We start from the raw sequence: 13,203 nt of genomic DNA on the forward strand, positions 1-13,203 counted from the left end.
CAAGGTGATGCTGATATCTGATATAGGCGGGCCAGAGGCGAGCTAAACAGAAGACGACAGCGCTGTGACGTCGAAGTCATTAGTAAACATTGCAAGATGGCTATGGATGAACACCAGTTGTCTGAAACGGCTTTCGTCGAATCGTTCCTTTGCAAGAAGGACATTTTTGCTGTTTGCCGACCGGATACGGCAAGAGTCTAATCTACCAGTTAGCTCCGCTGGTAGCTAAGCGTATGGGGCTTGTTGGGATTGGCCGTAGTGTTATCCAATAGCCCAGTTGCATGCAGTGAGATTTTCAAATGCACGCTTGGTGCCGTCCCTCGAGCTGGCCGATTTTCATTCGTCGATGCCAGACCGTTAATCTTTCAGATTTAGGTCTGGATTTCCAGGCTAGTTGGATGTAAGAATGAACATAGCCATCTTCATTTACTCTCGTTGTTACTCGAGGATGGATCAGACGACTCTTCACAAAACACAAATTATTTCTTAAAATTTAAAACTTTTTAAATAAGCTGTTTAAAGTTATACATTGATGCGAGAATCACAATTACAACATGTTGTGTCGCTGTTTAAAATATTTGATACACCTTCCCAGCCAGCAATGACACGTGGGGCCCAGATGGGTTAACTACGGGTTCCATGGGTACTGTGTGGGCATGGGCTTTGGCTGGGTGAAATCAGCGGGTCCCATGTAGGTTTTGTAGTACGAGTCCCACATAGGAAGCCCATATGAGCTGATTACATGGGCCCCATAAGGGACAGGCATGGGCCAAGTGGGCATGGGTTTGAACTGGGAACACATATATGGGTCTTGCATGACATATTTATGGGCCAAGTGGGCATGGGTTTGATCTGGGAACACATATATGGGCCTTGAATGGCATATTTATGGGCCAAGTGGGCATGGGTTTGAACTGGGAATGCACATATGGGTCCTGCATAGAATTTGTATGGGCCAAGTGGGCATGGGTTTGAACTGGGAACACATATATGGGTCTTGCATGACATATTTATGGGCCAAGTGGGCATGGTTTTGATCTGGGAACACATATATGGGTCTTGAATGGCATATTTATGGGCCAAGTGGGCATGGGTTTGAACTGGGAATGCACATATGGGTCCTGCATAGAATTTTTATGGGCCAAGTGGGCATGGGTTTGAACTGGGAACACATATATGGGTCTTGCATGACATATTTATGGGCCGAGTGGGCATGGGTTTGATCTGGGAACACATATATGGGTCCTGCATAGAATTTTTATGGGCCAAGTGGCCATGGGTTTGAACTGAGAACACATATATGGGTCCTGCATGGTACATTTATGGGCAAAGTGGCCATGGGTTTGAACTGGGAACACATATATGGGTCCTGCATGGTACATTTATGGGCAAAGTGGGCATGGGTTTGAACTGGGATAATATATATAAAAATATATTTTTGATTTATTTACCAGTATGTTGTGACATTTAAATTGTTTTTTAAAGATTATGTTTGTTGTTCGATGTAATAATTTTGTATTAATGTATTTTTTGGAGAGATGTTTTTTTTCAGAGATTTTTTTTAAATTAAAATATATTTTTGATTTGTTTACCTGTATGTTGTTGTGACGACCACAAAAGTGTTGTATTTGTGTTTTAAGAATATTCACAATTATTGTCTTTTATTTGAAACAAGTGATTGTATTTTTTTTTTTTTCAACAAGTAACTTATCCCAATTGTTTTATTTTTAATGTGAATTTTCCTGACTTAAAGTGAATTGTGTAGTGTTTGCTCCAGGCCAGTAGGGGCAGTGTAGAGTGACGAGTTACTGTAGCTGTGTGAGTTGCGCGGGTTTTTCATTACTGCAGAGAGCTCGAAACTGATAACACTGTCTCCTCGTTTCTCTCCTGTTTTACAGGTGGGTAATTGTATAAAAACACCTCAGAAGTAGCATTTATCTATGCTGAAATGTATGTGAGATATGAGTGAACTGTTTTTAGTGAAATGAGTTTCGTTAGGGTCTGTTTTTGATTTAGTTTGAAATGAGTTGAAACGAGAGGGCAAAGTCCTACAGAGTAACGGTCAAGAGACATTACTAGAGAGCAAGTCAGCTCAACACACACTTTCCTCGTGTATATGTATGTACATGAAGATATTTTTTTGAGCTTGTAATGTTAACAGATATGTTTAGCTCACTGTATTAGCTCATGTTTATTCCCACCATCTGTTGGAAATGTTTTTTTGCTCAATGAGTTTATACAAAAATGTTTACAGTTTAAAACGAGGTTAAAAGTTACACTTTAATCACTTTATGAGTTCTGAGCATGATTTTGCAGTACTGTATTAACATGATACTGATAAAATACTGTGAATGGAAGATTCTAAGTATCTAAAAAAAGCTGGTGAATATTACCATTGTCTTTACATTTCATTTTGATAAATAGTATAAAATACATGCATGAAGAGTAAGTGAACATGCATTTGGTGGACTTTAAGCCCATAGGGGCATTCACGGTTGAATCCTGGTGCAAGCCCACTTTAAACCCATTTAGGCAGGTGGGGCCCAAATGGGTCTGACATGAATTACCCAGTTAAGACCCACATAAGACCATTACAGGTCCCACTTAAAACCCATCTGGGCATCCACGGCTGGCCCCCGTGTGGATCCCGGGTGCAAGCCCATTTTAAACGCCCTTTAAGCAGGTGGGGCCCAAATGGGTCTGTCATGAATTGCCCGGTTAAGATCCCACATAACACCCTTATAGATCCCTTTTAAAGCCCATCTGGGCATCCACGGCTGGATCCTGGGTGCAAACCCACTTTAAACCCCTTTGGGTAGGTGGGGCCCCAATGGGTCTGGCATGAATTGCCCAGTTAGGACCCACATAAGACTCTTACAGAGCCCATTTAAAGCCCATCTGGGTAGCCATGGTTGGATCCCGGGTGCAAGCCCACTTTAGACCCATTTGGGCAGGTGGGGCCCAAATGGGTCTGACATGAATTGCCCAATTAAGACCCATGCAGTACCCTTACAGGTCCCACTTTTAGTATGTCTGGGCTTCCACGGCTTGCCCCAATGTGGATCCCGGGTGCAAGCCCATAATGGGGCCCACATTTGCCGCCCATGAAGCCCTCATCTGGGCCCCACATGTCATTGCTGGCTGGGTTGTGTTGAGTTCAGTTATGATGTAGGTGAGCAGGAGTGGAAAAGTGAATTTTTGGTTTGACAAGGGCCAATAGTACCCAACATTTGTTTGCCAGACTGTAATGGAAAAGACTGGGAAGGGGCCTCACTCTTGTATTAAAATGTACACTGAAGAACTACTGCACTTTTGTTTAAAAAGAGAGGTGTACAAATGCAATAATATTTTGATTGCCAATTAATTTGGTCATTTTTACATTTAACTATGAACAGGAAAACATTTTATTTTTTTCAGAAATATGACAGTTCCCTACCCATTATCAACATGCAACCCAAGCACAACCCCTGGAAATAAAGTAGAAATTAAGGTAGTTGAGTGAAAGCATCGTAGTTTGTTTAATTCATGCTTAGAGAAAGGCACCGAGGCCATGGCAAGAAGATAACATATCCAGCATCCAGTTGACCACATAAACATGCTTTATTTCAACATCCAAAATAATTAAAAACATCTTGAAATACTATACATGTACAAAATAAGTACAGATCCTTTGTTGGAACCATTGGAGGGTTTATTTCTTCCGTGCACTTTTCTTTTTGCCGCCTCATTTAAGTTTTTATAAAGAAACCTTTCACTGAAAACAAATCAAACAAACTAAAACAAAAATAAAATAGAAAAAAAGATGTGCATTGCATTTTTAAAGTAGAAATAAAATCCGGAAACGGGGGGAGCGGCACGTACAGACAAAAATAAGACTTCTCTAGAAACTTCAGGAAGGGGAAATGGAAATGAGACGAACTGGCAATCAGTCCATCCACTTAACCCGTATCAGATTAAGTGCAAATCTACAGTAACCGACCTATCCTGCTGTTTTATTCTCCTCATCCGCTGACACTTTGATAAGAGCAATTGCATCACATTGACATCAAGACATTCTGCTGACATTTAGCACCAAAAAGGCCCTGCAAGTGTAAGTGACAGTATAAAAATGAGTTTGTTTTCTCTCAGATACAAACACACCACAGACAGGACCTGGAGAGGAAGTAGCACCTTTTCATTCCTGTTACTAATCGGTCACTTCGGTTGAATAAAAAAAACTGCCCTCGTTTCCCCCAAAATCTCCATGCACTTTTTTGTCCTGAGGTAGCCGTTATATCAAGATGACGTCATACCATTGACCTAAATCTGTTCCCTGTGTGATGCTTTACTTTCAGTTAGAAGGAACAAGACACTTGGCTGTCGTTTGTCATATTTATTCAACACCAGAGAATGGTACATTAGCATTTGCTTGTTTTTCATTGTCCTTTTGCAGTGGTCAAAAAAAGTCACCAGGTGGTAGTTTTCCTGTGGACTCCAGGGGGCGGGGCGTTTTACAAGTATATATTATTTTCTTGTTGTCAGCTGACGCAAAGGATTCTCATGAAGTGTCCATGATGGTGATACAGAATAATGTAGCGGTCCTCGATTTTGTTTTTAAGAATGTTTCTCAAGATGGGAATCACAACAAGCACCGTCTTCAAGGATTCAGGTTTAAGCACATGGACCGATTGCAGCCGAATTAGAGTTTTTTTTAATGAACAGGAAAAGATTTGAAGATGACTGCTAGAAAAAAAACAGCAAAGTCATGTCCAGATTTTTCTTTTTACAAGAAGCAGACTGGGCCAACTTCTACACCGAATTCCTGATCGGGAGCACCAATGTCCATAGGAGCGATATCAATGATTGGCAGACGAGATGTTTTCGTTGTCTTATAGTCAATGACTGTCTTGCCCCATGTGCCAGTGTGTGACTGTGGAAAACAAACAAACAAAAAAGGACAAATGAATTATGATAAGATTAATAGAATGCTGCAGGGATGACGTATTTGTGTAGTTTAGCACACAATCGTCCTGAAGTCAATGGGTTTTTGGTTAAATGCCTGAAATAAGGTCTGTGCTTAACAAGCTGTTTTTTTTTTTTTTTTTTGAGACTGAGAGTTGTCGAAATCTTAAGTGTGGTTCAGTTCATTTATAGCCTACATTTAGCTTTTTACTTCTGATTGTGTTCAGGCATCAAAATTCATCAAATTACGTTTATCATGATGAGCAAACCGTGTTTTGGTCACACAGCTTATTTTCTGCAATAATCCTACTGGCTTTTTGTCGAGGGAACCAGGGTGATGCAAACTTATAGGCTGGACTACAAAAACACGTCATCTCTGCAGTGCTCTGTTTGAGTAACATTATGAGGAAGCAAAGGAACACAAATATGGGGGCAAATGAAAAAGCAATGGCAGAGATGGTGGTGTGCTCACCGTGCAGCCATCCTCGCTGACTCTGTATGTAAAGCGGCTGTTGCCCTCGGCTCTGATCTCGATGTCGTTGGAGCCCTGCAGGAGCAGAGCCTTCTTCAGGTTGCCCGTGGCCTCGTCCATGTAGGCGATGCTGTTCTTGCAGTGGTAGGAGATGTTCTGAGAAGCCTCGTTGGACATCAGGCGCATGAAGGTCAGCTGGATGTTAACATCCTCTGGATCAGATCCATCGCTGCCATACTGAAACTACATAGAGGACACCACATTACTTCCTGTATTCATCAGCGAAGACCATGATGTATTCTGAGACCACTAATGAAGACCACTAATGAATATGCTTCTGTTTGGTTCTAGAGAGCATCTTGAGCTTGAGAGGAAGCTAGAAAATCTTAGCTTTTGTACAAAATTGTCAATGTCAAAAATGTGATTATTTGATTCATGTCTTAGAAATAGTGCAGAATCTGAAATATTTCTTTAATTTGAAGTAATAAAATAAAATATTTCTAATTCTGCAGTATTTGAGCAAATGATCAAACTTGTAACTAATCAAAATTTTAATAAAATTCACAAACCTTTCCATTAAAAATCCTAAAACTATTTATTTGTTTATTTATGGTTTGCTGGAACAGGTTTCAGACCTTTGATCCGAAAGAAAATAATAATCTGTAATGCATATACTGTATATGCGCACATAAACATCTTTTTAAATGTATTTTTTATGTAAAATGTAATATATTTTATAAAATGAAAGAAATAAAGGTGGAGGTGAGTGTACCGTCGGGGCAGATGGGGCAGCATTCTCCATCGGGAATCTCTGGATTGGCACAGTCTGATGTATCCTCGCAGATCACCTCATCGCACATGATGGTCCCGCTGTCGCAGACGCAGATTTGGCAGGGCTCAGGTTTCCATACATCCTTGTCGTTGTAGTTCTGACCTTCCAATGTACAGCTACCGAACGAGACTGTAAAGGACAACAGCTATGAATCAGCACAGTCAATCACATTCGCAATTCAGCAAACTACGATGGGAATGATTTGAAGGGCCGACAGGTCCAGGGGGGCTATGACCATTTCGACATTTAAGTAAAAGATCAAGAGCACCAAAATCCTAGCTGCCATATATGTAGCTAAACTAAATATTGGCTTCCCTCTAAATCAAAGTGACCCATTACAAAAAAAGTAGTTTAACTGAAACTTCAATTTAAATGTTTTCCGGTTTAAAAAAAAAAAAAAAAAAAAAACACTTTTGCGTTACTTTCAAGAGAACAAATTACATTTATAATCTGAAGCACAAGACAGAGTCTCACTCTTGCAGAGTCTCCAAACTAAACAGTCATGATATTCATACGTATACAGAGCTAGTGTGACGCCATATGTATTATTTTCATTATTATTATTTTAAAAGAAAGGAAGGAAATTAAGGTAAAATGGCCTAATGGGGCGTGGTGGATAGGATAACACAATGATGGATGGATAGGACTCATCGTGTTTCAGACCTGTGCCGTATTAAAATCCACCGCTTGGTGGCGCCAAAGCCTTGTAAACCACCGTCACGCCCCGCTCATTCCTCATTCCCAGAGTTTTTCCAGAGAATAGAGAGAAATTCGAAATTATTTCAGAAAAATAATGTATGGTAGTTAATGGCGAGAGGACAACAAATATTTTGATCTCGTTTGAATTGTTCCCTGAATTACACATATGATGTTTGTCAATTTAAAAGATACATTTGAAAGTCAAGAAAGTCGCATTTTGATGTAAAATTGTTGAGTTATAAGACTGTGAAAATACGTAATTACAAAGACTACAAACCCAAAAGGCGCACATGTGACGTCATACCTTTTCTCTCAATGAATGAAGCTAACTTTACTGAAGCTAACGTCTGTCATTTTTTCTATAGTCTTACGTAACGTTACGCCGTCATGCTTGAGTGTTTTGTACCAGACTGCACACATACGAGCAACGGTGACGTACATACTTGCGAGACGAGAAATGTAGTTCATTGAGTGATTTTCACATAAAACTATAATGTTACTCTTCTGTTTTATGACAAACTGCGACTTTCTTGACTTTCATAATTATCTTTTAAATTGACAAACATCATATGTGTAATTCAGGGCACAGTTCAGACGGAATAAAAAGATAAGTTGTCTCTCGCCATTGGCTACCATTTGGTAGTCAATGGCGAGAGACAATATGTACATATTCTTTCCGAAATAAGGTCCCATGAGCCGGAAGCAGAGGGGAGGGACTTAGGCTCTCTATAGGAATAATTTTTTATTTTATTTTATTTTTATTGACATATTTATAAAACATTAACAAAAAGGCATTCGTAGTTTCAGATTTTACAAACAAACCTGAGCGCACATACAAATATTACATCACAACATATCATTCCCATCAGTAGGTGAAGTATTACTCGACAGAATCAGAGGTGGTTCAGAACAGCTTTACTAGGGCTTCACATGTTCAATACAATAAACTCTTCCGGCCCACGCACACTGCGTATTACGTACACACGTATTACGTATTACAACATCCCCCCTGTTAACATAAGTGTGTAAACACCTCAGATAACCAATACAACAAGATTGCTTTTTTTTTTTTTTTTTTCAGGGTGCACATTATAAATATAATGAACAATAACAACCTGTTTGGTGGCTATGTGCGCAAAATACACATTTAGTCCATATTTGGTATTCTTTTTACTGCTTGACTATTACTTCAGCTTTACACAAAGTCCTTGTATTGGGCTGGCTTGATAATGACCCGTCCAGACCTTGTGCATGTTGGTCTTGTTGTCTCAGTACCTGTATTGTCTGTTTTTGTATCAAGAGGTTGTGTGATTTTGTTCTCATCTGGATTCTTGTGACTTTGTTCAACCACATCTTTTTGGGGTGTTTCAGCGAATTGTACCTTTTTCTGGATTTTCTGTGTTTGTGGAGCATACATTTCACGAAGTTGGCTCCTAGTGCGTCTAACTGTGTTTCCATTTGGTGTTTGGATCAGGTAACTTCTCGGCTCCTTGCATCTTTCCACAATAGTTCCTGGGTGCCATGTTTTCCTCTCCTTGTCCAGCACTCTCACACTCTGTCCACGAAACAATGGTGGTAAGTCTCTACCGCTACATTGGTCATGGTGTGTTTTCATCCTTGTAATCCTTCTTTCCAGGTGCTGTCTGTGTTCCAGTTTGCCTGGATCTGCATGGCTTGGTAGGAGTGTGGTGATTGGTCTGCCAAGGAGTAATTCTGCAGGGGATGGTAAATCACTGTCAATGGGTGTCGCTCGCACCTGCATTAGAGCCATTTGTACATCTCCTTTGTGTTGTATTGTTTTTTTGATGATGGATTTGATGTGTCGCACATGTCTTTCAATAAATCCATTGCTTTTTGGGTAGTGTGGTGAACTTGTGATGTGTTTTATTCCCCAATCAGTTATGAATTTCTTGAAAGGTTGTCCCGTGTACTGCGGTCCGTTATCTGTCATTATTTCATCTGGTCGACCAAATAAAGACATGTAACATTGCATTTTTTGTGCAACTGCATGGCTACTTACTGGTATGGGCATTTCATCAACTAATGGGTACTTGGAATATCTGTCCACAGTAAGTAGGTACTGATGGCCATGGATCTCGAATAGATCCGACGCCAGGTATTGCCATGGCTTTGTGGGTGTTTTGTGTGGAATGAGAGGTTCTTTTGGTTGTGCATCTTGGTGTTCTGCACAGGTACTGCAAGATCTGCACATTTTTTCAATGTCTGTGTTTATCTTTGTCCAATATACACTTTCTCTAGCCAACCTGCGTGTCTTTTCGATACCTTGGTGGGCTGCATGGAGTTGAGTCAGAATGTCGCTGGTCATGGATTCTGGAATAAGCACTTGTCTGCCCTTAAATACAATTCCAGCTTCTATGGCGAGTTCATCTCGGAAGGGCCAATAGCTGCGTAGATCTTTCGGTAAGTCTTGAATTCTGTCTGGCCATCCCTGATGGATGATTTCTTTCAGCGCACTGAGCTTGGGGTCTTTTGCAGTCTCAGTTCTGAGAATCTCTTGTTTGTTTGGTGAGAAGTTTATAATTGCAACAGTATGATGCTCAGGGTCTTCAAATTCGGTATCCAGCCCATCAATGCGTTCATCAAGTTCAATGTTTTCATTGTTTTCGGGGTTTGGCAGGCGGCTGAGAGTGTCAGCTAAAATCATTTGGCATCCAGGACGATACACGATGCTGTAGTTGTATCCCTGTGTTTTGATCAGCATGCGTTGTAGCCTGGGAGGAGCAGCATGCAGAGGCTTTGTGCATATGGTGACGAGAGGTTTGTGGTCCGTTACTACGACGAATGATTTGCCATACAAGTATGTGTGATATCTCTGCATACCATACACAATAGCAAGCATTTCTCTTTCAATGTTGCTGTATCTTGATTGACATTCAGTTAGTGTCTTCGAACCGAAAGCAATGGGCCTGTTGTCTTGCACCAGTGCTACACCAATGCCTTTCTGTGATGCATCTACCTCCAGTGTTAGGGTGGCTGCTGGATTGTAGTACTTTAAGCAAGCATCAACAGTCACTGTTGTCTTTAGGTCATCAAAGCATTTCTGATAATCAGTGTCCCACACCCATGGTGAGTCATTTTTCAGTAATCCTCTCAGATTGTGGGCTTTATCAGCAAACTTTGGTATATAGGGTGACAGGTAGTTTAGCATGCCCATGAATCGATGAAGGTCATCTTTGTTTTGTGGCGTTGGCATTTTTTGTATGTCATGGATTTTGGCTGGATCTGGTCTGATGCCTTTGTCTGTGTACAGGTTGCCAAAAAAGGATATGCTCTGCCGTTTGATGATACACTTGTCATTGTTAAACACCAGGCCTGTTTCTACAGCTCTTTCCATCAGGCTTGTCAGATTCCTGTCATGATCCTCCTCGTCAACTCCACAAACTGCAACGTCGTCTGCTATGCTGATTACACCATGAAGACCTTCAAGAATTTTGTCCATTTTGGCTTGGAAAAGGTCTTGGGACACACTGAGACCAAATGGTAAGCGTCTCCAGCAGTATCTGCCAAAAGGAGTGCGGAACGTGGTTAGAATCTGTGACTCCTCTTCAAGATGTATCGACCAGTGTCCGGCTTTTGCGTCTAGCTTACTGAACACTTTTGCGTTTGCAAATTTTGGGTTTAGTTCTTCCACAGTTGGAATTTTGTGAGGGCACCTCTTCAGGCTTGCATTTAGTTTCTGAGGATCTAAGCAGATTCGAAGTGATCCGTCTTTTTTAGTGCTGAAGGCAAGACTAGAACACCAATCTGTGTTTTCTTCTATTTTTCGCAGGACTCCTTGATCGACAAGTTTGTTCAACTCATCTTGAAGTTTGTCCTTTATGTGGATACTGCATTTGCGTGGTGGGTCGATGAATGGATTGGCACCTTCCTTCAGGATGAGCTTTGCTGTGCCATTGAAGCTGCCAATTTTATCAAATTGGTCTGGGTATTGCTCTCTTAGTTCTTTGATGCCTTTTATGTGTTGATGGGTACTCACTTTTGTTTGTCGTTCTCCATGTCCATTGTTTTCTCTTTCAGTCATCGCATCAACGTTTACCGTTACGAGGCTGAGGAGCTCACTTGTGGGTAATCCACCCACGGCTGGTCCAGGTACATCAACGACATAGAACTTTGCATCTATCCATCTGGACTTTTTGTGTTGGCATGGCATGTTGATGGTTCCAAAGCAGGGAATCACATCACCAGTGTATGACGTTAATTTTACATTGGATGCTGATTTTAGATGTTCCATGCTTTGTGGTGATGCACCATACATCTGCTTGAATGTACGCAGTGGAAGCGTGTTTCCAGATGCCCCCGTATCTATTTTCAGGCGAAGCGTGTACCCATGTCCTTGCAAGAGAGGTGGTTTAATATTCAGGGTTGTGTATGCCTCATCTCTGGGTGGTTTCACATGGATGCTATACATGCACTTAGAACTGATGGTGATGGAGTAAAAGTGTTGTTGGTATGTATACTCATCGTCTTTAGTGCTGTCTACAGTGCTAATGCTGGACTCGTCTTTGCGTTTGTGTTCTTTCCATGGGCGAGCTTGGCTTTGGTATCTGTTGCGCGTTCGTGACTTGCTTCTTCTGCGCTGGCTGGATATCTCTCTCTGTCGTCTGCTCTTTTTGCAGCACTTTGCCCAGTGGCCTCTGTTACCGCACATAGAACATATATCATTGTATGCAGGGCACTGCCTTGGCTTGTGGTTTGTGTTGCAGTTTTGACACGTTCGTCCTCTTGTTACAGCATGGACATTTTCAGTCTGTGACATACCAAGTTGTTGTATCTGTTCATTACCAGCTGCTAAGGCTTCGTACTTTCGCCCCTCTGCTAGTACTTCGGCAATTGGGTGACCTTTAGGTTTGCTGTATAGGTCGTTTCTTAAAGCATCAAAAGGAGTACTGGCAATGATAAGTTCGACTAAGCGTTCATTGAGCTCATCGTCAGTGAATTGGCATTTCAGTGCTAAAGTTCTGGCTCTAGTCACAAAGTCATCGATGCTCTCATTTGGCTTTTGTCTATATTGCATGAGATGGAGCCTGTGGATTCTGAAGTTCACATTTAGCTTTAGTTGTCCTTCAAAGAAATTCCACAAGGTGTCAGGCTCTCTCTTATTTGCATCACTAAGCCCACTTGCATTTAGTCGTTTTAATCCTTCATCTCCAATTCCTCTACATATTTTTCTAGCTTGTTTTCCTGTGTAACGGAGTTAAAAATGCACTTTAATAATTCTTATTTTATTGAATATCTGTGAATTTTATCTCATTGAGGTTTCTTTATTTATCTTTATTTTTGTGAATGTTTCCTGTGGAAATGACCTTACCTGCACACTATCCTTTCTGTACCTCTTAAGCTTCCGTAGTGCTCTGTCTCCCTCAGTCTCGTTTTGCACTGCTGAGGGTAAGTTGTGTAGAAATGTGCTGCTGGGCTAATGTACTGATTTCTTTGAAAATTGAATCATTTAAGTTATAACTTTCAATGCATATTGTCTGATGTTAATACAACAATGCTATGTAGCAGTCTTGTGTTAGTTTGACCGCTAAAATAAGTTTTGGCAGTGTTTTCATATTCAGTTTCTAGCCTCCATTTTACCACGGCAATGTAGCTCGTCGGAGATTTCAGCGTCCCTTTTATGTAGAGTAAACGCTGTATTTTTGTATGTTTAGGAAGCAGAAGTGCAGTAAGAGGAAGCCAGAAGGCAATTAATGTGCATTGTGTTCTACAGGTATGCGTTTTTCCCTTTTGTTTATTAATGTAATTTTCGTTGTCTGTTACCACACGCACTTTTTATTCAGCCCACCAGGCGGTGCTGTTATGCTATTTTCTTTAAGGAAACATATGTACTGTGTTTATGGATTTGTTGCATTTTATGCTTAATAGTTTCTGGACAGTGTTAATGACTTTCTGTGAGTAATGTGCACACTGAGCAAAATACCTCATGTAATGTATTTGTAATGTATTTGTAATGTATTTTAAATACATGAAGTGCTCAGTCTCGTTTTGCACTGCTGAGGGAAGCAGAAGTGCAGTAAGAGGAAGCCAGAAGGCAATTAATGTGCATTGTGTTCTACAGGAGCCAATAAATTGTGGAAAAGAAGTCATCTCGTGAGTCGTCCTTCACATAACCTAACCAAAGCGGTTACACTGGTGCCGTGACCTTTTGGATCTCCAGATCAGCTTGATGTTCATCGCCGGGGATGCTGTGCTGTCGTCCTACCTGCACCTTTGGAATAATTATCTGGTCAAAAAAAAA

At 40.9% G+C, this 13,203-nt stretch overlaps 2 protein-coding genes across 2 annotated transcripts in view; both read right to left on the minus strand.

Annotated features, from left to right (window-relative positions):
* LOC311305681 (uncharacterized protein) overlaps nt 1-13,203 on the minus strand; it is a gene marked incomplete at both ends in the record, with an annotated part of 309,017 nt that overhangs the window by 59,462 nt on the left and 236,352 nt on the right. The window lies entirely within an intron of this gene.
* Nucleotides 3,579-7,039, minus strand: LOC311305713 (collagen alpha-1(II) chain-like). The gene is made up of 3 exons (XM_084433522.1): nt 6,186-7,039; nt 5,414-5,656; nt 3,579-4,909 (listed from the first exon to the last, which is right to left on the minus strand). The coding sequence occupies exons 1-3, from the start codon at nt 6,213-6,215 to the stop codon at nt 4,763-4,765; spliced, it is 420 nt and encodes a 139-aa protein (XP_084289648.1). The 5' UTR covers nt 6,216-7,039; the 3' UTR covers nt 3,579-4,762.

This window comes from Rutilus rutilus (genome assembly GCF_951802725.1).
Source record: "Rutilus rutilus genome assembly, chromosome: 16".
Lineage (NCBI taxonomy): Eukaryota > Metazoa > Chordata > Actinopteri > Cypriniformes > Leuciscidae > Rutilus > Rutilus rutilus.

Excerpts from the sequence above, each read along its gene's own strand:
- LOC311305713 (XM_084433522.1), bottom strand. The coding sequence starts at position 6,215 with ATGGAGAATGCTGCCCCATCTGCCCCGACG. Across the intron at positions 5,657-6,185 it reads CTGCCCCATCTGCCCCGACG|TTTCAGTATGGCAGCGATGG; the intron begins GTACACTCACCT and ends TCCTCTATGTAG. Across the intron at positions 4,910-5,413 it reads TCAGCGAGGATGGCTGCACG|TCACACACTGGCACATGGGG; the intron begins GTGAGCACACCA and ends TGTTTTCCACAG.